Genomic DNA, 23,459 nt, shown 5'->3' with positions numbered 1-23,459 from the left:
TTTTTTCCATGTTCACATGATTCATTTTCTTTCCTTCCCCTCTTCCCTCCCTGCTCCCAGAGCCAACAAGCAATTCCACTGGGTTGTAAAAATGTTGTACCTTGATACCTATTTCCATATTATTCATTTTGTTATAGAGCAATTTTTTAAAGACTAGACCCCAAATCATATAATCATATATACATCTTCAGTGAATTTAAAAAAACAAACAAACCTTGCTTTCTATCTTAGAATTGAAACTAAGCCATATTTGAGACCAGATTTAAACTGACATCCTTCAGACTTCAGGTCTATCTCTCTATCTACTGAGCGACCTAGCTGCCTCTTCTTTGGTGAGTTTTTTAGCCTCTTTTACCATTCGGCCAATTCTGTCTTTTAAGATGTGATTTTCTTCAGCATTTTTGTGCCTCTTTTACCATACTATTAATTTTCTTTTCATAATTTTCTTGTACCCCTTCATTTCTTTTCCCAATTTTTCCTTAACCTCTCATCCCTTTAACTCTTCCAGGAATTTTTTCTGGACTCATGTCCAATTTGCTCACGTCCAATTCTTTCCCCTTTGAGACTTAATAGATATTTTTACCTTGTTATCTTCTTCTAAGATTGTCTTGTGGGACAGCTGGTTGGCTCAGTGGATTGAGAGCCAGGCCTAGAGACAGGAGGTTCTGGGTTCAAATCTGGCCTCAGACATGTCCTAACTGTGTGACCCTGGGCAACTCACTTAACCCCCATTGTTTAATCCTTTCCACTCTTCTGCCTCAGAACCAATATACAGCATTGATTTTAAGATGGAAGATAAGGGTTTAAAAAGAAAAAGATTGACTTGGTCTTCTCTGCAACTGCAGTTGCTTTTTTATGTTCATATTATTTCTTTGTTGTTTGTTCATTTTTTCCAGCCTATTTCTTGATTTTGAGCTTTAAGTTAAGTTGGGCTCTACTTATCTGGAGGTGGGGAGGCATTGTACAAAGTTTCAAGAAGGACCCCTGCTCTCTTTCATCTGTTAGTGCTAGTGTTTGGTCCTTTGACTGTAACCAGGTCCTATAATCCCCTGCTTCTGCAAGTGCTAATGGTCCTCTCTGCTTTGGAATTGTGCTTTGAAACTGTGACCAGGGCTTCTGCTCTCTTGTGGCCAATCACAAGCATTTCTTTCTGTCCTGGAACTTTGCATGAGCAATAGAGGTGCCAATCAGTGCCAGTTGCACTCTTGCCAGCAAAGAGAATTTTGAACTTTGAGCCAGCCTTTACCCGAGTGTCAGAGACTTCTGTTACTGATATCCTAAATTGTCTTGGGCTGAAAAAAATGTCTAACTATAACTCCACTCTCCAAAGTTTGAATTGAAGCATTATTTTGAAGTTGTTTGGAGGAGAATGCTAGGAGAGTTCTACTAGGCTGCTGCCTCTTTTTCTGCCATCTTGGCTTTGTTTCTCTATCCCCCATTTGAAAAAATGTTAAGCTCCAAATTCTATCCCTCTTTATCCCTCCTTCCCATCCCTTTGAGAAGGCAAGCAATATGATATCAATTATATGTGTGAAGTCATGCAAATAATTTCCCATTTTAGCTATGTTGCAAAAGAAAACACAAACAAGTAAAATAAAGAAAATGAAAAAGTATACTTTAATCTGCATTCAGCATTCATCGGTTCTCTCTCTGTGGGTGGATAGCAGTCTTTCATCATGAGTTCTTTGGAATTGTCTTAGATCATTGTCTTAATCAGAGTAGTTAAGTCTTTCACAGTTGATCATCTTTACAATATTGCTGTTACTACATACAATGTTCTTCTGGTCCTGCTCAGTTTGCATCAGTTTATATAAATTTTTTTCCAGGTTTTTCTGAAACCACCCTATTTGTTATTTCTTATAGCACAATAGTATTCCATCACAGTATTCCATCCATATGCCACAACTTGGTCAGCAATTCCCCAATTGATGGACATATTAGGAGATGTTTTAATAGGATATCAATGATAGAGAATATAGCATCTACCCAGAGGGCATTGGGCAGTTCACTGAAGGATAGGCTTGGGATGCTATATCTTGTGTTTGATGAGGGAGACATGACTCCTGGTGGTTGGAAAAATCCTTGTCAGAAAAAAGCTGAGGTGGGGGGGAGTGGGGAGAGGGAGAAGAAGAGAACAGGGCCAAAGAAAGGGAGGATATAGATTTTAATGGCTGACAGAAAACTCAAGAACAATAGGCATGTGAGGAAATCTGGCTTCCCAAGACTTTTGGATCCCAGCACCTGTACCCACAAAGATTGCTAAAAGTCGTCTTCTAGAGTGAGATCATCCTCTCTTTGAGTAAACTGAGATTTCATCTCACTTGGGTGTTAGAGTCCTCCTGACTCTGATATATTCCATCACCTAAACTAATTTGTATAACTTCCCAATTACTATGTTGCTGCTTGCTTTGAAAAATGTTTGTTATTTGTTATTGTTGCTTTCTTTTTACAGTTCCCATTTTGTGTCTAGGATACTCTGCTCCTTCCCAACTTGGTGTTAGTGCTTTTCTTGTGCCCAAGAGTCAGGGAAGGGAGGGTATCTTAAAGATATAAGCTAGTCAGAGACAGCTGAATAGCTCAGTGTATTGAGAACCAGGCCTAGGGAAGTCCTAGGTTCAAATCTGACCTCAGACACTTCTTAGCTATGTGACCCTGGATGAGTCACTTAACCCCCATTGCCTAGTCCTTACCATTCTTCTTTCTGCCTTGGAACCAATACATAGTATTGATTCTAAGGCAGAAGGTAAGGGTTATATATAGACACACACACACACACATATATATAAGCTAGTCTCTGTCCTAGTTCCCATTCCATTTTGTTCCAGATCTGATATCAGGAAAATCACGAGTCCTTTCCTCCTGCTATAACAGGAAGTGAGCTGGGAGGGAATGAATCTTAGGGGGATGTAGGGGAAAGGGTGGCCTAACCCCTAGTGGTCTGTGCAGTACTAAATCTGCTCTGGTGGGAGAGCTAGGCAGCACAGTGGATAGAGTGTCAGACCTGGAGTCAGAAGGACCTGGAGTCAAGTCTGGCCTTTGTGACCTTGAGTAAGTCACTTAACCCTGATTGCCCTAGCCTTCACCACTCTTCTATCTTAGAACTGATACTAAGACAGAAGGTAAGAGTTTTTATTAAAAATATGCTTTGGCTATCTTGGAGTAGGAAAGATGGCTAAAGAAGCTGGGTGAGGCAACCTTTGTTAGGCCAGGTGATCTTCACTCCAGTAAATTTTCACTTTTCTCTTTGAAGTTCTGCAGACATTAGAAGGTACAGTTCATCATCTAAAGGCAACCTCAGCTATATTCAGGGGCCCAAAGACATTGAGCTTGTCTGTAAGACAGTGGGAGAGTGCTTTGATGACACTGTCAAGAAGTTTCCAGACCGAGAAGCCCTGGTTGCTGTACCACAGAACATCCGGAAAACATTTGCTCAGCTTAAGCAGGAGGTAGGCTCTGACCTAGGATCCTTGAACCTCAGCCTAGGTCTAGTGCTTGGGATCAGATAATGGGGAAAGGGGTTAGAATGGGTACCAAGCTCCAAGAACTTCTTGTGAACTCTTAAGTTCTCCTACTGCTTGTAATTTAAAGTGTCCTCCCTCCATTCCAGGCCATGGGGAAATGAGGAAAGGGAGGCAGAGGTGTACTAGAGTTAGTTTAAGCTCACAATTATTAAATTTTCTGTGTGAGCATTTATACCTCTAAATTTGATAAATGCTACAGATCAAGATTTGTTTTATTGTTAATTGCCTAAACTTACACAAGAGTGATAGAAAATATGTTAGAAAGGTAGATTCAAGTTAAAGTGTGTCATAGGGTACATTGCTTTTTCTGGAAAGAGGCTGTCTTCCTGGATAGTTGTTAAACATTTAACCAGTCTGTTCCTGAGGGAACATTAAACATTAAAGGTGAAGTGCAAAAGGGCCAGGTAATTTGAGTGGAGGAAGGAGGGATATACCCTGTCCCTGTAATCAAATGGTACCTTCTATTTCAGGTAGACATGGCTGCCTTGGGCCTTGTGAAAATTGGCATCAACACAGGGGACCGACTTGCCATGTGGAGCCCTAACTCCTATGAATGGGTGTTGATGCAACTGGCCACTGCTCAGGCTGGCATTGTTCTGGTGAGGATGGGTGGGAATAGTTAGGTTGAATGTCCTAGAGGGTAAGAAGAGGGTGGAGGATGGAATGGAGAATCCCTAAGGTCAGAAAGCTCCAACAAAAGCAACGTTTGGCAGCCTAGAGAGAGTACTCAGCTGGAAGAATTGGATTTATATCCAGGATCTGAAATGAATTTGCTTAACAAGTCCCAATCCCCTTCTCTTTGGACTTTAGCCTCTTCTGTAAAGTGATGAAGTTGAACGAGATGTTCTCTTAGATCTTTTCAAGCTCTAACATTACATTGTTAGGGATGAGACTTCACCAGTGGCCACAGGTCTCTAACCTTGTTCTAGGTCTGGTCACTTTGACACAAAAGGGTTCATATCTTGGAGATCCAGATGTTCCTTTTGGGGACACAGGAGGGAAAGAGAGGGATGAAATTCCCTTCCTGAGCACAGCAGGAAGTGATCTGTGTCTTCACTTAGGGAAGGCTGGGGGCCAGGTAGCCTCTGTACCTTGCACAACAGGTAACATTTCTGTATTGTCCTTTTTGCCAGGTATCTGTGAACCCTGCTTACCAGGCCCAGGAACTAGAGTTTGTTCTCAAAAAGGTACAAACCACTGGGGGAATATGGGAGTGAGGAGGAGGCAAGGATAAGTACAGAGGACTGAGCTCTGACTATAGCCTACCTCTGATGCAGAGGGGTTGCATATCTCAACTGATACTAGTATCTCATGGGGCAAGGTTGTACCTTAAGTTCAGTGATGCCTTCAGATCTCATAGAGTAATTTGGAAAGAGTAGCAGGTACTCTCTTTTTAGGCTAGTTAGTAGAAAGTAGGAGCAGGAAATCCAGTCTCATAGAAGCAGCCACATTTTGGAGTAGAAAGGACTAGAAGTTAAAGAGTTTAAATCTTTGCCGCTTACTCCCTGGGAGAACTTAGGCAAGTTATTTCCCTTACTTCTTCAAAATAAGGGGATTGGAATAAATGATCATTAAGATTCATTCATACTCTTTATTCTATGAGCTTTTCTGAAAAGTTGGGAGGTGAGAGGCAGAATTGAGCATCTTGGGGAGCCCTGAAGGGTAGGAGTAATACTTGTCTGGGGGTTGCAGCTGGATTGGGGCACAGAGGTTAGAGAGATTGCCTATGGGGAAGATGTAATAAGGAAGTTATATCTATAGAGCATCCTTCAAGGATGCCCTCTATCACTGGGTATCCCTGGCTGTAGACCTAGGATTTCCCTATGACTTGGGATGATGTGGATATGGGGTTTACCTCCCCAGGTGAACTGCAAAGCCATTGTCTTCCCCAACAAGTTCAAGACACAGAATTATTATAATATTCTGAAGTTGATCTGCCCAGAGCTAGAAACATGCAGCCCACGGGAATTAAGGAGTGAGAGGTGGGTATGGTATAGGAGATGGAAAGAATGGTAAGGAATGGGAGGTGGATGTGGAGGTTGGGAGGTTTCTTGGTTCCTGATACTGTGATCCCAAGTTCCAAGGAAAGCTAATCCTATTCCTACCGAGCCCTTCATCCCATCAAGATTCACCCTCCAACAAGGATCAGGGCCGGTGAGTCTTTTGTGGTTTTACCCTGCCCAGACTCACCAGGATCTCACTGATCCTCCTTTACCCTCCCTGGTTCAGACTTCCAGACCTGACCACAGTCATCATGGTGGACTCCAAATTGCCTGGGACTCTGCACATGAATGATGTACTACAGTCTGGGAATGCTGCTCAGATGGATCAGCTCAGGGATATAGAGAAATCATTGTCCTGCTATGACCCCATCAACATCCAGTTCACCTCGGTAGGACAAAGGGTTTGGGGCCTCAGGCCCAGTGTCTCCCAGCCTCAATCAGGTGGCCTTTGGTTAAGGTCATTTTTCTGGGGACTGGGAGATCAAGGAATCAGGTAGTGGGCATTGTCCCCTTTCCAGGCAGCCAGGAAAAATGTCCTGGGGCTTGAACTACTTCTATTCTTATCCACCTTCCCCAGAAAGGATGTACATGGCACCACTCTTCCTCTGAAACACACATGTACTCTATTGCCTTCTGGGAAAGTCCTACACATGGCATAGGGGTAACATTTTGGAAAACACCTTCTTTATCTCTGAGATGTCCAGACTAACAAGACCTTTGTGTTGCTAGGGAACTACTGGAACACCTAAGGCAGCCACACTTTCTCACCACAACATTGTTAACAATTCCATCTTCATAGGGAGGCGGATGAATCTTCATAAGAAGGTAAAAGGTGGGAAGGATAAAGGAATGGAGAAGATATGAGGGAGCTTTAGTCTTTGGGAGAGGGCCCAAAAGCAGTATTTGGAGCAATTAGAAGGAGAAAAGGTGGGAAGGTGCATGGGGCAGTTTAGAAAGAATATTGTCTCTGGAGTCAGAGAACCTGAGTTTAGATCTCAATTCTATTGCTTGTGTACAAATCACTTAATCTACTGAAGCCTCAATTTCCTTATCTGGATTGAAATAGATTATCTCCATGGTCCCTTCCAGCTCTTAAATTTATGATCCTAAGCTGGAATTAAACAGTGTCCTAAATTCCAACTTCTTGCTAAAGGAAAGGGTTTCTAGGTACTTAGCCCTAGCCTTGGGCCCCACGGCCTAACCTCACTCTTCTGTCTATCTGGGACTCCAGGAGGCCCGGTTGGTCCTTCCTAGCCCCCTCTACCACTGCCTGGGCTCTGTGGGGGGCACGATGGTGTCTATATTATATGGTGTCACTTTCATCTTATCATCTCCAAGTTTTGAAGGCAAGACGGCACTGGAAGTTGTTGCTCGTGAGAGGTGGGCATCTGTGGCTATGCCCCTCTATTTCCTGCCCCATGACCTATCTTTAGAGCAGATCTGGGCTGTTTTCCCCTGGCCCTGTCAAATGGAGCCCCTCTGAATTGTTATACCAGCTCATTCTTGTCCTGTCTTCCCTGGGATTTCCTTCTTCACCAAGGGGTCCTGGCTTGATGTGGGAGGGGACTCAAAGAGAGGTCCAGCATTGTATCCAATTTTCTCTATCTTTCCCCTCACCCAAGGTTAGTCATGTTGACCCTTTTTCTTTCTTAACACGTGAACTTGGAGCTGGGGGTTCTGTATATTTGGGGGTCATTTTAGGGAGCTAGAGAAGGGTATGGAAAATGAAGGGGAGGCACCCCAACTTTCAGACCTGATTCTAAGGTCATCTCTCCATGCAGGGCCACCTTGATATATGGGACCCCTACAATGTATATTGACATGCTGAATCAACCTGATTTTTCCAGCTATGACCTTTCATCCCTTCAAGGAGGTTAATGATGGGGGCCAAGGGTTGGAGGGATGAAGGGGTTGGGAGCCTTATCCTCCTACTTTCTTCTGGGACCAAGTCCACAAAGAGGTCAAGTTGATTGGGCCACAGTACTTTAGGGAGGGATAGTAGGGAGAGTAGCTGTTATTGCCCAGAACCTCTTTTCCCCCCACCCCTGAGAAGTGAATGGTACAAGAATGTGTAGAAGTTCCCTGCGTCCCTCCCATCCAGTCTGTAGTATGTGGGATGGTATAAATGATAGATAGGCGCAATGTCCGGTGAAAAAGAAGGGAATAATATTCCTTCTTTGATGGAGGAAGGGGAGGAGGGAAGAGGAGAGACTGAGTTGTAAGTGAGTGTTGTCTCTGATTCAGGTGTGATTGCGGGGTCCTTAGCCCCTCCGGAGCTTATCAGAGCCATCATCAGGAAGATGAACATGGTAGATCTGACGGTGAGCTTTTCCAGACAGGGAAGAGATCCCTTGGGTTCTGGAATCTTCAATATGGACTTTGTAGGTGGGCAAGTAGGAGCTAGACCAAGGATAAGGGCAGACCTGATGGGCAGGGGGTAGGGGTTTGAGGGTGGGGTAGCAACCAGGGAGATAATGGGGCAGGAGTAGGGGTAGAATATGGCTTCATATCCAATGCTTGATCTAGAAAATGGACATAAGAAAAAATACAATTTGATCTCTTCAGAGCATGGGAAAGTCACTGACACAGGTGAGCGATGAAGAAATATTATACATATATATTTATATAAATCTAGGAGGGAATGAAATATAACATAGGGAAGGTCAGGTCAGCAAAGCACAGGTGTCCTGCTGGAGATTCCCGAGGGCAGGGCCAAGGGGGAAGAGTCTCTCTCTCCATGGTAGGGCTGTAAAGAATTAAGGGTGATCCCTTTGGGTGGGGTGTGAGTGGGGAGAAATAAGATTTCTGCTTTCCAATTTCAGAGGGCAAGTGGTAGGGGAAGACTTGTAATAAATGTATGGGCTGGTAATCCTGACCTCAGACTATCTCTCTATCAGGGATAATCTGGGATGGGAGAGGGGAATTGGGGGTTGTTGAAGAACTGTGGCTCAGAAGGCCATCCCCCGGGTGTCTAGGGATTGATAGGGGAGGGGTTTGGGGGAGAGGATGGAGTTGACTGGGAGTAGTTTCTCTACTGAGACACAGAGGCCAGTCACTGGAACTGGCCAGATCAGGGGGATGTGTAAGTGAAAGGGGGATAAGGAGCTATGATCAAAGTAACCAGGACCTGGAATAGGGAGGTGAACCAAAAAATTGGAGATTCCTCAGAGAATTGTATCATAGGTGGAACCCTTCCCAGAGAGACCTCCCAAGGATAAACCCACCCCTTCTTCTCCCACCTCTCCCTTCCCCCTAGAAAGAAAGGGTTACCTGTCCCTGAGCTATATCCCCTTGTCCAATCAATGGACCAGTCACCCTTTGGTATCTTGGATTACATTTCCCAACCTCTCTTCTCCCACTGAACCCAACTCCTTCAACCCCCTCAGACCCTGTTTCTAGGTAATGGAAATGAATGAAAGAAAGGACCTTCTTACTAATCCATGCACAGCTCCACTCCATCCCCATGCTTCATGACTCAATACTCCATTACCTGTTTAATGGCGGCTAGCTTTCTTAGATCTCTTGGTGGGGAATTTACAGCCTCGGAAGGCTGCCGTCTCCCGGATGTGTTGACCTCGGAACTTGGTGGGAGATGCACAGGTTGCATCTGGGCGTGAAGTTTTGGCCTCCAGCCACCTGGTAAGGCAGAAAGAGTTGGTGGGGGCTAGAACTACAGGCTGCTGGCCTGTATGAGTGTTTCAAGGAGCTGCTGGGGAAAGGACACAGCTACTTGCACCTTGTATGTGAATCAGAGAGGAAGAGAGCACAAGGTCTTTCAAGTTTCTGTTCTATGGACCACAAAGAGCAGATGAGTAGGGATCTTTCTCCTTCTGAGGCCCAGAGCAGTTGGGTTCCTTTATTTCCCACCCCCACCTTCCAGCAGGTGGATCAGCAGGTGTTTCATGCCTGCTCCCCAAACCAGGAAATGGAGAAAAGATCTCATTTAATCCCTAGTGCAAGATTTAAGGACAAGCTTCACCTTCGAAGGCCATGGAGCTGGCAGGTACACTTCCAGGGGTTGTTGGTCAGAGTCAGTGTCTCCAAACCGTCAAAGGGGAAATTAGAGGGCAGCTGGCTCAACCGGTTATTCTCCAGATGGACATGTTTTAGGGTAGTCACACCCAAGAAAGCACTATCAGAGAACTGAAGAGAAAGGTAGACTGGTTATTGGAATCTAGTTACAGCTGGATTTTCCCTTTCTTCCTTTCTCAGAGCCTTTAACTGTACAATATGGCTTTTCAGCACCCCTTGTTGGCTATGAGGTCAACATTGTTACTTACCACTATATTTTGACCCTATGCCAAAGGGTATGGAGTTAGGGGAAGGACAAAGAGGTAAGCAAACTTTGTGCCCAAGAGTCCAGGACTTTTAACTGCAAAATCTAGGAAGTATTCAGTGTTAATAGGATGGAGAGCCACTACACACATTTATGTTTGAGATTTCCTCGATCATCTGTTGTAGATTTGTCTGGATATGAGGGCTCCTGAGAAACTAGTTTGTTTGTGCTCATGCCTTGGGCCCAACTATCTTGGCTCCCTTCTCTAATCCAGCTGCTGCTTCCTATTCCACAGCTAACTTTGCCAGAAGTCCCAGAACCTCTAGAAATAGGAAAATATCAAAACCTTCATAAATAGATTTGCCCAAGTTGTGCTCTTGCACTGAAGGGGAGGGGCAGCTTAGGCTTGAGGGGAGTGAGGTATAGAATCCAGGCAAGGGGCACCAGGGGACTTCTGAGGCCCAATAATCATTTCCATTAGCCAAAAAAGCTGCACAATCAGCCATGGGCTTTCGATACCCTATCTCTAAAACTGGAAACCCTATCTAGACCCTTCTCCCTCCCTTATAACACATCTCACAATATTTCCAGCTCCTCCCCATCTGTTGTTAGTGTTGGAGTTTAGGACATTCCTGGCACTGAAACTTGCCTTGGTTAAAGCCCTCCCCATCTATCCTGTTGCCTTTGCATCCTCCGCCCTGATGCTTTCACCAGGCAGGGCTGGCACCCACCCCAGCCTCCTTGCCTAGTCCTCTTGGCCTGAGACTGATTTTCCACTGTTGCAAGGAGGGAACCCTTCTCTGTGCCTTGGAGTTCTGGCCAAAGAATTTCATGGGCATTAGATTGGCCAAAGCATGGGAGGTTCCTGAGACTTGGGGACAATTGAGCATTTAACTTCCACCACTGTCCCATTTCTTCACTCTCCAACTTTGTACCCTGGGTCTTCTATTGGTGAAGATGAAGGGCAGAAGGCTCACTGGAACATAGTTCAGAATTATTTTTCATAATATGGAATTTTCCAAGAAGGGTCACAGTCAGTGCTAAAGGAAATGTAGGCAAGTCCAGAGGCTTATAGGCAAACAGTATTGGTATAGTGAGAAAGAACAATGGATTTGGATTCAGAGAAGGGACCTCACTTCAAACCTTCTTGCTTACACTTACACTAGCTAGGCAAGTCAAATAATATGTCTGAGCCTCAGTTTCCTTCTCTGGAAAATGGGTATAATAATGATTATCACACAGAATCAAGACTTGTTATGAGGATCAGTTGAAATAATATTGGAGCTATTATTATCATTGTTAATAATCTCTAGTGAGGAGGCATTATGCTTATAGTCGAAAGAATGCCGGATATGAAATTTTTAAAACTAAGTTTGAATCTTTATCACAAAGGCAAGCCACCTTCCCTCAGCCTTTTGTTTCTTCAACATCAAAAAGAGGACACTGAACTAAATGACCTTGAAAGCCTCCTTCCAATCTCCAGATAGATGGATGATCATAGTTACTCAATCTCCATATGCCAAGGATTGAATGGATGAGAGTTGAGCCTTCCTGGGGAACTGGAAACAAACCTTTGGGAGTGGGGTGGGGAATCTATACCCTGTAAGCTATATTTGTGGCAAAGTAATCACATGAAATATAGTCAAATTATGGGGGGTGGAGGGAGGAGGGATTAGAGATCTAGGAAAATGTTTCTCTGGGACTCAGGGGCTTTTCAGAGACAAGAGGAATGTCTCTGCTTATGAAAAATAGTTGAATATTATGGGGAAGAGAGAGAGATCTACTAGAAAAGCACTTCTTTGGGATCCAGGGATTTGTTTGTTTGTCTGTTTTTTAGGCAAAGGAAATGTTTCTGCTCAGGGCTCTTGTTCTTCTGAAGATCAGGGATTCTGTTTTCCTGTCCTTGCTTCCCTGCCCTTCCCCTTCCCTCCTGATTCCACTCCCCACATCCCCACCAATAGCACTCACTCTTTGCCCACAAGGAACAGGGACTCTTTGTGGGATCGACTCAGCCTGGATTCTGCAGGAGGGCACATCAATAAACAAGCCTTCCTTTATGGTATTTTACAGGGAAAATTTGGGGTAGGGGGAGCAGAGAGGGAAGGTTTCTCACCAAGGTCCAACTGGAGGGGGCAGCCAGTTGGTGTGCTGTGAATACCACCTCAGGCTGGTTCCCAAATATTTTATAAGCAAGGATTCTAGGATGGAAATGTCCAAGAGCTAAGGAGATTGGACAAAGTGAGGGCAGAAAAGAAGAAATCCCGGGCTGGGATGTCACTTTCTCCAAGAGCATTAGGAGGCCGGTCTCAGAGATGGGCAGACAGCAGTGAAAAGGAAGGGATCCTGAACCCAAGATGTCTTGGTATCCCTGGGCCGTGACAAGGAGGCTCTGGATCCCAGCCCCCTGCAGAGGGAGAATAAGGATGGGCAAAAGGGCTTACTCACCTTCTCCAGGTTCATGTTGTCCAGAATGAGGGTCTCCAGGTATCGTCCAAAAGACTGGAAGGCTTGGTCTGGGATGACCTTAAGTGGGTTGTGAGACAATTTTAATTCCTCCACCACTCTCAGCTTGCTCAGGGCAGCACTCGGGTAAGTGGACAGCTGATTCTTGTCCAGGTGGAACTTCGCAAGGTTCTCCACATCATCCAAGGCTCCAGGCTGCAGGGTGCTCAGGGCATTGTCGGACAGGTAGAGCCAGCGCAGGTCTTTGGCGCCCTGGAAGGCTCCTGGCCGCAGCTCTCGGATCTTATTGCTGCTCAGCTGAAGGATGAAGAGGTTGACTAGAGGGGAGAGCAATCCCCGAGGCAGTTCGCTCACCTTGTTGTGGTCCAAGTAGAGGTAGGTGAGCTCCGTGAGGTCGTCAAAGGCGCCACTGCGCAACACCCGAATGTCATTGTTGGACAGGTACAGGTAGATGAGTTGCTTTAGTCCTCGGAAGGCTCCGGCAGCCACTTCGCGCACCTGGCAATGTTGGAGATGCAGGGAGACGAGAGCCGGGGTGGCTTTGAAGGAGTTGGCTGCCAGCACTGGGAAGTTGTTGCGCTGCAAGTTGAGCAGCCGGGTCTTCTCGGACACCTTGGGGATCTTGCGCAGCCCCACGTTGTCGCAGATGACATGTTGCAGGTCCCCTCCATGGCAGTGGCAGTTCTGGGGGCAAGCGTGCAGAGCGGGCAGGAAGCCGACCAGCAGCAGACAGAGACCCAGCAGGAGGGCTGGGGGAGCCATGGTCGTGGAAATGCCGGACCAGAGGGATAAACTGGCGGGAGCGGAGTCCTGCAAAAGACGGAGGTCTCCGCCCTATATATTCAGTATCCCAGACCGCAGACAGCCGCAGGAGCCAACTTTCTATGTGGAGCTGTCGAGTCTTAACCCCCTCACGTCTGGAGATACGTCTCCTCCCTGGGCAGGGGGAGTCTCGAGGGCTCTGCCCAATTATCCTGGTTTAGTTCACCCCCTGAATCCCTTTGTCTTTTCTCTTCCCCATCCCACACCTCAATAGAGTCGGCAGTATGCCCTTTGCTGGAAGGAATGGGGGGGGGGGGGTCTGATGCGACTAGATTTGGATGCCTCTTAACGGATCCCAAATTCCTTTCTCTCCCCTTCCTGTCCTAGGTGAACGCTGAGCCAGGACCCACCTTAGGGACACAGTGGGAAGGTACACAGGGCTTATGTCGGATTGGAGAAGTGGGTACAGCGAGAGGGCGTGGATTTCTGCGACTTTCCCTAAAGTTTTAGATTTTCCCCAACCCTTCTCTCCCTCCTCCTCCTGTCAAGTCCCCAGGGCTCTGCCCGGCGCCTAAGACCGGCTGGGACCGCCGTCGGACTTGGCGGTTCTGAGCTGCCCACTAGGGCGCGCCGTATTAATAGAGCCCTTGTTGTGCGGCCCAGACTGAACGTGAGAAGTGGCTCCAGTGTCCAGCTCTCCAGCCAGCCCAGGGCAGGACAAACACCAGACTCCACCGCACCCCTGGGGCGGCCAAACTCTGCCAGCCTTTCCCTCTTTTCTCTCCTCCCCCCCCCTTCCCTTGCAGTTTGTCCTTTCCCCAGTTGCTTGCGGCTATAGCCACTTTTTCCGACAGTTGGAGTTGGAAAAAAAAGAATTCCAGGATTTGTTTGCTTGCATATGGGGATTTATATACAGAGAGCACTTCAGTCTTAATGGCAGCTAGCCTTGTGCAGAAACGGACACAAATGTGGACCACCACACCCACCCTGCCACAGCTTGTAAATAAACAAGGGAACTTCGCGGTGCTTCTTAGTCCCCAAGCCAGCCAGCACTCTTGGAAGGCTTCAACTGTTTATTTCCCCCAGCCACATCGTAAACCCTATCCTGGGACTTCCGTTTCCACGGGGTCTTTTTTTTTTCGAGATGGTTGGTCAGCGGGGAGCTAGGGTGTGTTCATGCCAGGCAATGCCCGCCTGGATCTCAGTTTTTGGCTAAGACAAGATCTTCGGTTGATTGGGGGGAGGGGGAGGGGTCTCTCTCCGAGGATTTTTCCTTAGGGAGCCTGAAAGGAATTAACAAGAGTCGGACCAGGTCAGGCGGAGGGGATGCTGGGTTCCGCTCGGGATGGGAAAGGTGCTCCCCACCCACCTTCCGAGATTCCCTGCCAGTCCCCAAGGTCTCCCTGTGCTTTGCCAGCCACTGTGTCCGGATTCCTGAGGGATGGGGAGAGGCTGTCGGCTAGGCTCCGTGCATGTGCGTGGAGGATGGCGTGGAGGGGAGCGGGGGCGGGGGGCCGGGAGAAGATGAAGGGCATTGGATTCGGCCCCAGGCCAAGTTCTAGCCTGACTGGCAACGGGCATGGCCAGGGAGGGGTTAGGGAAGGAAGGAGCCCGGGCACGGAGGTCTCGCCAGGTCTCGGTGGTGTCAGCTCCATGCCAACCTTGGGTGGAGACGGGGGCAGCCTCAGCAACAGACAAAGGGCCCGGTGTCTCGGCACTGGTCAGTGGAGGCGCCGGACGCTGGGAGGCGGAGGGTATCTAGAAGTATGGGAAACCCAGTCTCCTAGTCGCACATCCTGCATCTAGGTGTGGAGTCCCGCTTTGTCGGACCCCCAGCTCCCTCTCCTGGAAATTTAGTCTCTTCTCCTCCCCTCTATTCTCTTAATTCCCGTACTGGGGGAGTGGAATTCTCCCTTGTCTCCCTTTGCATCCAGTGCGCCAGGTCTGGTTTCTGGTTTTTCTATTTTTCATGCAGTTCCGGCCCCTCCCTAGCTGGGACAGGAGATGGCTGGACCGCTGAGGTTCTTAATATCCTCATTTTGGATATTTATTTGATTTTTACAATCATAAATTTACAGGAAACTGCTAACCTTCCAGAGCCCTGGAACTATCCAGGGCAGGGGCCCTCCACCCTAGGGCTCTTTAGCCAGAGTAATGCTAGGGTAAAGGTGTGTCTCTTGGTTAGATCCCAGGTCTAGTCCCCACTGTCACCCCCCTCACACACACAAACACACCCCACATACACTCCAATCAAGAACGAGGCTGGTTTTCTCATCAGATTTTTATTGGCGTCTTTGGAGTTTAAGGAGGAGGCACTGAGGCCAGAAACAGGCAAAGGAGGGTAGAGAACTGGAAGGATGGGGGTTAGTGGGGAGGGGGATCGGGTAAGAGGTATGCCCCAATTGATGAGACTGTGGCTACTGTGGGTAAATAAGGAAACTAAGAGACTGAATCAAGAGGACCAGAGGCTGTTTAAGGTTGTCTAAAACTCCTACTGGATAGGCTTAATAATTATCTAGCCACTTTGTCTCCATATGACTTAATTACTATTTCAGTTTCCTCATGTTGCCTCTATCCTTGCTCTCTTATGAGCTCCCTAGCCCCCTTAAAAGAAACTTTATTTTATTTTATTTATTTTAAACCCTTATCTTCGTTAGAATCAATACTGTGTATTGTTTCTAAGACAAAAGAGTGGTAAGCTCTAGGCCAGGGGTCACATGCAGCCCCTGAGGCCATTTATCCAGCCCCCACCACACTTCCAGAAGGGGCACCTCTTTCATTGGTGGTCAGTGAGAGAAGCACTGTATGTCACTCAGGTACAGTACTGCTTCCAGTGATATAATCCTTTGCATGGCACCTTGTTCTGAGAGTAACTGAAGGAGAACGAGGCGCTGTGCAAAGGGTTATGTAGCTGCATAGTAGAAGACATCAGCATGGTGAGCAAAGATCTGAGGGAGGGGATTCCTCACTGGGTATACTGCTGCCTGGTATAGTGGTGGCAGTGATGGGCCTTTGCAAGGTGTGACAGGCTCATCACAGTCAGCACTGCAGCCTCTGCTATCTCAGACAGTGGTATACAGATTTGTTCATAGCTTTTTAAAAATAGTCTGGCCCTCCAACGGTCTGAGGGACAGTGAACTGGACCCTGTATAAAAAGTTTGGGAACCCCTGCTCTAGGCAATGGGGGTTAAGTGATTGCCCAGGGTCACAAGGTTAGGAAGTCAGGAGGTCATATTTAAACCCAGGACCTCTTGTCTCTGGACCTGGCTCTCAATCCACTGAGCCACCCAGCTGTCCCCTATAAGAAACTAAAGGAGTATCATCTTGCCCCTCCTCTAATAATTTTACAAGATGCCCCTCCCCTAATTCAGACCTATTTTTCAACTCTGTAGGTTGCTTATGGGACCACAGAAAACAGCCCTGTGACTTTCATGCAACACACTAAAGACAGCATAGAAAGGAAGACACAAACAGTGGGCAGGATTATGGACCACACAGAGGTGAGCACCCCAATTCATTAAACCATATATCTATGGAATCTAAGGAATCTTAGAAGCCATCTACTCCAAATCCTTCATTTTACATTTGGGGAAATTGAGATGTAGGAAAATAAGTGACTTGTCCAAGGTCACAGGGGCAGGTGACAGCTTGGCTTTGAACTTCAGCCTTCTGCCCTCTGTCCTAGTCTACCACACCAATTTCAGCCCCAAAGTCAAACCTAAATAATTCCAACCCTCCCCATCTGTCAACTAATGAACTGAAGCTCTCTTGTACAAAAATGCCCCTCCTCTCTTACCAAGTAATCCCAGTCAATTTCATTTAGGTCACTGAGAAAAGCCCATATTTCCACAAACTTCCTGAGCCTAGAAGAATATTCTCAGGTGACTAAAGATGGGGCTGGTTTATCATCTCCTTCTATCCCAAGATAGGGATCAGTCTTAAGAAAGTTAGACTAGTGACCAGCCAAAGACAGATCAGGGCTAGTCTTACTGACCTCTCTTCCTTTTTCAGCTTTGTTATTGCCAACTTTTTTTTTGTTCATTCATGGCCAATTCTTAGTGATATCATTTGGAATTTTCTTGGCAAATATAAAGAAGTGTTTTGCTAATACATTTTCTACCTCATTTTATGAGGAACTGAGACAAATAGGGTGATGTGACTTGCCCAGGGTCACACAGCTAGTGTCAGAGGCCAAATTTAAACTTAGGAAGAAGAGTCTTCTCCAGGTCTGGCACTCACTCTATCCACTGTGCCACCAACTGCCCCAATAATTCGTGACTTCATTTCAGGTTTTCTTGGCAATACTGGAGTGGTTTGCCATTTCCTTCTTCAGTTCACTTTACAGATGAGAAAACTGAGACAAACAGGGTCACACAGCTAGTAAGTATTTGAGGTCACATTTGAACTCAGATCTTCCTGACTCCAGGCCCATTGCTCTATCTGCTGTACCACCTAACTGCCCCTAGATTTATATATATATATATATATTTTTTTTTTCCCCCCATGGTTACATGATTTATGTTCTCTCTCTCCCCACTCCCTGAGCTGACAAGCAATTCCACTGGGTTATACAGGGATTATCACTCAAAACCCATTTCCATATTATTCATTTTTGTAATAGAGTTGTCTCTAGACCTTTGATAAAATCCCACTACTAATGCAGATTGGCACCTGAAATTTATAGTCTTAAAGAACTGCCTATGACACTGAAAAACACTTCAAAGACACTTTAGTGTCTTTCCTAGAGTTACACAAACAATATCTGTCAGGAATAAAACTTGAATCCAGTCCCTGCTGATTCTGAAGGCCATTCTCTGTCCACTATAGCATAGAGTCTTCCCATCTTATATGTTGAAAGTGTTTAATAAATGTTTGTTAATAAATGAATGATAATGTGCCACTTCCCATTGATATAATGGAAGAGGACAGCTAAGTATCTCAGTGGTTAGAGAGCTAGACCTGGAGATGAGCTGTCCTGGGTTCAGATTTGGTTTGCAACACTTCCCAGTTGTGTGACCCTGGGCAAGCCACTTAACCCAGATTACCTAGCCCTTGCCTTTCTGTCTTAGAGTTATTACTAGGACAGAAGGTACAGGGTTTTTTTAAATGACATCCCCAACATTTATTGAGCACCTACTATGTGCCATGCACAATGCTAAGCACTTTACAGACATCTCATTTTGTTAACACTTTAAACTCTTTTTGAAATAGCAGAAACAGGAAGACCTGAGTTTGAATCTTACCTCAGATACCAGCTGTGTGAACCCTGTGCAAGTCACTTATCAGGGACCTCAAGCAACTCCTTGGGATTTATGGTGGAGTGTGTTCCTACTGCAGGCATTTTAAACAACCCTTACCTTCTATCGTAGAATCAATAAGTATCAGTTCCAAGGAAGAAGAGTGTGAAGAGCTAAGCAATGGAGGTTAAGTAACTTGCTCAGGGTCACACAGCTAGGAAATGTCTGAGGCCAAATTTAAATCCAGGACCTCCTGTCTCCAGGACTGGTATTCAATTTACTGTGCCAGCTAGCTGCCCCTTACATAGGACACTTTCACAGTAGATCTTTATGAAGTCCCTGTGAAGGAAATGAGGGAGGTATTATTTCTTTTTTTATTCAGATGAGTAAACTGAGGCATGGAATAATTCTCAGCATAGTATCCGTGCTCTGTTTTTCTTCATTGTACTTTCTTGTGGATCCTGGCCCACTCTCACTCCCCTCCATCCCCCAAATACTCCTCTTGCCACCATCATCTTTAACACACCAACAGCTTAGCGCAAGGGTTCTTAGCCTTTGGGGTATCATTTAATAAGCCTATGAACCCCTTCCCTGAAAAATATTTTAAATGTAAAAGATAAAATAAATGAGATGACAAAGAAAGCCAATCATATTGAAATCATTCTCCTTAAACGTTAATAATGATCAATCATTACATAATTATATAATGCTGTTATAATGTTATAGAATTAACTTTCTAACTATATAATGGTCAATAATTTATTTTTATTAATAATTAATGCCATTATTGGTAAAATAATACTTTGTGTAATACTTTGTGATTTTTTGGACACTTTATAAGGGAGGCAGCTAGATTGCGTAGTGGAGAGAATGCTGGCTCTGGAGTCAGGAAGATCTGAGATTACACATAGCCTTGGACACATTATCTGTGTGATCCTGAGCTATCAGCCTCAGGTTCCTCATCCATAAGATGGGAATAATATCTGTACCTTCCAGGGCTGTTGTGTCAGATGAGATGATATCTGTAAGGTGATTTGCAAATTCAATCTGAAGGTGCTTTGTAAATTGAACCCTCCCTTATTGTTTGCTTTTGTTTGCTTTTCTTCTCAAATATTTTTCTTCACTTCTGCCAGGTCTCTTTTATATGCTCTCCTATCTACTCTGACTATCCTAGACCCTTAACACCTTTTGTTTGTACTCCTGTACTACATACTTTTCCCTTTGTCACTGGCCACTCTAGCCTCATCTCAATCCTCAGTCTACCCTCCTACAATGAGGTGAGATCTTTGCCCATTCTTTGATCTTGAGCTCAGTTCAATTGCTTTCCTCCAGTCATGATCATTTGGTCAGGTCCTCCCAGCCCTGAATAAGTTGGGGTTGAGGAGGGCCTGGCATAAAGTTACCCTGTCCCAGGCCAAGATCCTGGATTTACAGACAGGGAAGGAGCTAGAGAGAAACATGGCAGGGGAGCTGTGTATCCGTGGTTACTGTGTCATGCTGGGCTACTGGGATGATCCTCAGAAGACAGAGGAGGCCATTGATGAGGACAAGTGGTACTGGACCGGGTGAGAGGACATAAGGGATCAAGCCTAATGGCCAGGGGAGAAGACTTAGTTTACAAAGGGAGAGGAAAGGGTCTGTTAGAAGGAGAAGAGAGAAGGGGCTCAAGGCCACAGTTTTTGAGTTATGATGGAAGCCAAGGAAAGCGGAAAGTTAAAACAATGAGGGAGAAAAAAGTGGAGGGGAGGGGGAACAGATGCTAGGATTCAGGGGAGAGGGTTTTTCTATTGCTAGGGATTTAGGTAGTCAGTTGGAGGGGTGGGCACCACATCTAGAGGGCTAGAAAGCATTGGGTAGGGGCAGGCTAGAGTAGGTCTGAGTTGGAAAGAGCTGAGAACTGAGTCTGAGAATTTCACTACAGGGATGTTGCCACCATAGATGAAGAAGGCTTTTGTAGGATTGTGGGCCGCTCCAAGGACATGATCATCCGAGGAGGGGAGAATATCTACCCAGCTGAACTGGAAGACTTCTTTCACAAGCATCCTATGATCCAGGAAGTCCAGGTGAGCCACCTCTGACCTACTGAGGGTGCCATTCAGTGACCAAAAGTATGAAAGAAAGTGGTAAGGGCTTGGGTTATGCTCTCAGCCCTTCTTCCACCTGCCTCATCTCCCTATACCAGGTGATTGGAGTGAAAGATCATCGTTTGGGGGAGGAAATCTGTGCTTGTATTCGTCTCAAAGGCACAGCAAAGGATATCACCCCTGAAGACCTGAAAGCTTACTGCAAAGGAAAGGTAGGTGGTTCACTCATTGGCACAATCCAGCAAGTCAGTCAACTAGCATTTATCAAGTGCCTACTATGTGCCAGATGAGGGCAACTAAATGGCACAGTGCATAGAGCACTGGGCTTGGAATCAAGAAGTCTCATCTTCATGAATTCAAATCTGGCCTCAGCCACTTCCTAGCTTTGTGACCCTGGGCAAATCACTTAGTCCTGTTGGCCTCAGTTTCCTCATCTGCCAAATGAGTTGGAGAAGGAAATGGTAAAACACTCCAGTACCTCTGTCATGAAAACCCCAAATGACTCAGACCCAACTCAGAAGACTGAACAACAACAACAACAACAACAACAAATGTGATGGGTGTTGTATTAAGTGCTTGGATGCAGCAAAGGCAAAAATCATCATCCCTGCCCTAAAGCAGCTCACCTTCTACTTGGGTGAGACAGCATGCAACAACCACGCATGTGCCAAGAAATATACAGTGTAAGTGCTAGATATGTGCACTCTAGATGGGAAATGATCTCAGAGGGAAGGCAATAATAGTGGAAGAGGAAGAGACCAAAGAGACCAGGAGTCCTTTTCCTGGAAAAGGTGGGAAAGAAAAAGAAAGGAAGGAAGGAAGGAGGGAAAGAAGGAAGGAGTTTCCTGAGTTTCCTGAGTGGAAGAGTGACATGATTAGAGCTGCCCCTGAGGAAGATCACTTTTATAACTTAGTCAGGGAAAGGGATGAAGTACATGGCCCTTCCCCCTTAGCATCCACACTCTAATAGCCTCCCCTTCTTGGGCTATCCCCTACCCCAAGTTTCCCTCTGGGGACCTCCATTCTCACTCTCTGATCTCTCTCTGTGTTCACAGATCTCCCATTTCAAGATCCCTCGATACATCGTGTTTGTTAAGGACTATCCCCTCACTGCCTCTGGGAAGGTGTGTAAAGTTGGGCAGAAGAAAGAGGGAAGGAAGAGTGGGTGCCAATAGCCTGGGAGAGGACCTCAAGGATCAGAGACAAGCAGGGTAGATAGAGGAGGGCTTTGTCATTCAAATGTTATCTCTTTTCTTTTTCCTTTAGATTCAAAAATATAAACTTCGTCAGAGGATGGAAGAGCATCTGAAGCTCTAAATCCAGAACCAGGGTTGGGGAAGGGCTTTTCTCTCAGCACCCCATTTCCAGCCTACCAGAGCCTCCCTGCCTGCCCCAATCATCACCATATTCATCACTCCTTTTTAACATCATATAAAGAGCTCATTTCAATTCATGTATTTCAGGTGTTTTAATGAAGAAAAAAAGAAACCCTAAAAGATAGAGCAGGAGATAAGATTCTCCCACAACTCTTTTTTAAACTCCTACCTTCTGTCTTAGAATCAATACTGTATATTGGTTCCAAGGCAGAAGAGGGACAAGGGCTAGGCAACTGGGGTGAAGTGACTTGTCCAGGGTCACACAGCTAGGAGGTGTCTGAAGCCAGTCCTACTACTCTTTTAAGACGTCTGTGGTTGTCCCATCTTCCCTTCCTTTGTCTCCATCATCATACTGCAGGAGGGGAAGAGGCATAGTTTTTTATAGTTCTTATAGTCTGAAGGGTATTTCCTAATGGGTGAATCAGGACAAGGAAGTAGAAGGGAACAGAAGAAAATAGAAAGTGGGGACTAGTCTGGTTCATAGATTTAGAAATAAGTGGAACCTTAAAAACCATCTGGTTCAACCTTCCTCAAATTATAGATAGGAAACTAAGGCCCAGGTTGGTCAAATGATTTGCCCAAGGTTTACTCAGGTTAGGCAGCAAAAAGGCACGGTAGATAGAGTGCCTAGCCTGGAGTCAGAAAGAGCTCAAACCTGGCCTCAGATGCATATTAGCTGTATGACCCTGGGCAAGTCACTTAACTTGTTCGTGTTAGTTTCCTCATCTCTAAAGTTAGCTGGAGAAGGAAATGGAAAACCACTACAGTACTTTTGCCAAGAAAACCCCAAATGGACTCACGAAGAGCCAGACGTGACCAAACAACAACAAACACATTAGTTTCTCAGACGCTAGGTTTAGGCAAGAAGGGACAGAATTGATTCAGATGAGTAATAAGGATGTCTTTCATCTAGCAGTGGCCAAAGATTGTAAAGTTAAAACTTCTTCAGTCCAGAGTGTTCTTCCAGACTCTGTGATCTAGTGACACTGGCCTCCTTACTGTTCCTCAAACAAGACACTCCATTTCCCAACCCTAGGCATTTTCAGGGGCAGTTGCCCAGACTTGGAATTCTCTCTCTCCTCATTACTGCCATTTGGCTTCCCTGGCTTCCTTCAAGTCTTAGCTTTAATGTCAGTTAATGAGAGGCTAGAAGCAAAGATGCCCGCATTTCACAGTAGGGGAAACTAAGACCCAGAAGTAGCTTTCCTTTTCTATTCTCCCCTCTCTTCTCAAATATTCCTTTTTTCAAAGGCTTATACTTCTAGATTTCAGATTATACTCTAAGAGTAATTATAAAAATGTCCATTATTAGAAGAAGAAAACTAGAACAGTGGAACTCATGAAATAATGACAAGCTAAAGTCAAATTCATACAGTAATATTTTGTTTCATGAATTTAAGATCACAAAACACTGATAAAAGAATTCATCATTCAACAAAAACTGTTGGGAAAATTGGTTAGCAGTTTGATGAAAAATAGGAATAGATCAAAATTTCAAACCATATGGCACAAAGTAGAAAGGAAGGGAGGGAGGAAAGAAAAGGAAGAATTGAGTGAGGAAGGAAGGAAGAAAGGGAATGGAGTAAGGAAGGAAGGGAATGGAGAAAGGAAGGAAAGGAATGAAGGAAGAAGGGAATGGAGGAAGGAAGGAAGGAAAGAAAAGGAGTAATGGAGGGAGGAAGGAAATAAAGGGAGTGAGTGAGGAAAGAAGGGAAAGAGGAAGGAAGAAAGGGGAAA

At 45.6% G+C, this 23,459-nt stretch overlaps 2 protein-coding genes across 4 annotated transcripts in view; one reads left to right on the top strand and one right to left on the bottom strand.

Moving 5' to 3' along the window:
* ACSF2 (acyl-CoA synthetase family member 2) overlaps positions 1 to 21,795 on the top strand; it is a 48,220-nt gene extending 26,425 nt beyond the window's left edge. For both annotated transcript variants that reach the window (XM_056816658.1, XM_056816657.1), the window contains exons 2-16: positions 3,251 to 3,446; positions 3,992 to 4,120; positions 4,655 to 4,708; positions 5,385 to 5,503; positions 5,751 to 5,913; positions 6,254 to 6,349; positions 6,756 to 6,904; positions 7,306 to 7,397; positions 7,769 to 7,845; positions 16,418 to 16,525; positions 19,676 to 19,827; positions 20,184 to 20,325; positions 20,445 to 20,558; positions 21,402 to 21,470; positions 21,613 to 21,795. In XM_056816658.1, the coding sequence (XP_056672636.1) occupies positions 3,998 to 4,120; positions 4,655 to 4,708; positions 5,385 to 5,503; positions 5,751 to 5,913; positions 6,254 to 6,349; positions 6,756 to 6,904; positions 7,306 to 7,397; positions 7,769 to 7,845; positions 16,418 to 16,525; positions 19,676 to 19,827; positions 20,184 to 20,325; positions 20,445 to 20,558; positions 21,402 to 21,470; positions 21,613 to 21,663 (1,509 nt within the window). In that variant the 5' untranslated portion in view covers positions 3,251 to 3,446; positions 3,992 to 3,997 and the 3' untranslated portion in view covers positions 21,664 to 21,795. The remainder of the gene's footprint in view (positions 1 to 3,250; positions 3,447 to 3,991; positions 4,121 to 4,654; positions 4,709 to 5,384; positions 5,504 to 5,750; positions 5,914 to 6,253; positions 6,350 to 6,755; positions 6,905 to 7,305; positions 7,398 to 7,768; positions 7,846 to 16,417; positions 16,526 to 19,675; positions 19,828 to 20,183; positions 20,326 to 20,444; positions 20,559 to 21,401; positions 21,471 to 21,612) is intronic.
* On the bottom strand, positions 8,117 to 13,728 carry CHAD (chondroadherin). 2 transcript variants are annotated; one of them, XM_003342148.4, is made up of 4 exons: positions 12,246 to 13,724; positions 9,504 to 9,667; positions 9,015 to 9,160; positions 8,117 to 8,270 (listed from the first exon to the last, which is right to left on the bottom strand). In XM_003342148.4, the coding sequence occupies exons 1-3, from the start codon at positions 13,023 to 13,025 to the stop codon at positions 9,019 to 9,021; spliced, it is 1,086 nt and encodes a 361-aa protein (XP_003342196.1). In that variant the 5' UTR covers positions 13,026 to 13,724; the 3' UTR covers positions 8,117 to 8,270; positions 9,015 to 9,018. The 2 variants fall into 2 exon arrangements, with proteins under 2 accessions (XP_003342196.1, XP_056672637.1); XM_056816659.1 differs by having other exon boundaries at positions 8,117 to 9,160; positions 12,246 to 13,728.
* Positions 21,796 to 23,459: the final 1,664 nt, after the last annotated feature.

This window comes from Monodelphis domestica, chromosome 2 (genome assembly GCF_027887165.1).
Source record: "Monodelphis domestica isolate mMonDom1 chromosome 2, mMonDom1.pri, whole genome shotgun sequence".
In the NCBI taxonomy this organism is placed as follows: domain Eukaryota; kingdom Metazoa; phylum Chordata; class Mammalia; order Didelphimorphia; family Didelphidae; genus Monodelphis; species Monodelphis domestica.
The sequence above is the reverse complement of the archived record's forward strand: the minus strand, read 5'-3'. Positions and strand labels throughout refer to the sequence as shown.

Bases quoted from the DNA above. Each gene is read 5' to 3' on its own strand.
- CHAD (XM_056816659.1), bottom strand. From the start codon at position 13,025: ATGGCTCCCCCAGCCCTCCTGCTGGGTCTCTGTCTGCTGCTGGTCGGC. The intron at 9,668-12,245 runs GTGAGTAAGCCC...CTTTCTCTTCAG, and splicing joins ACAACATGAACCTGGAGAAG to TTCTCTGATAGTGCTTTCTT. The intron at 9,161-9,503 runs GTGAAGCTTGTC...CTGCCTTACCAG, and splicing joins CAGCTCCATGGCCTTCGAAG to GTGGCTGGAGGCCAAAACTT.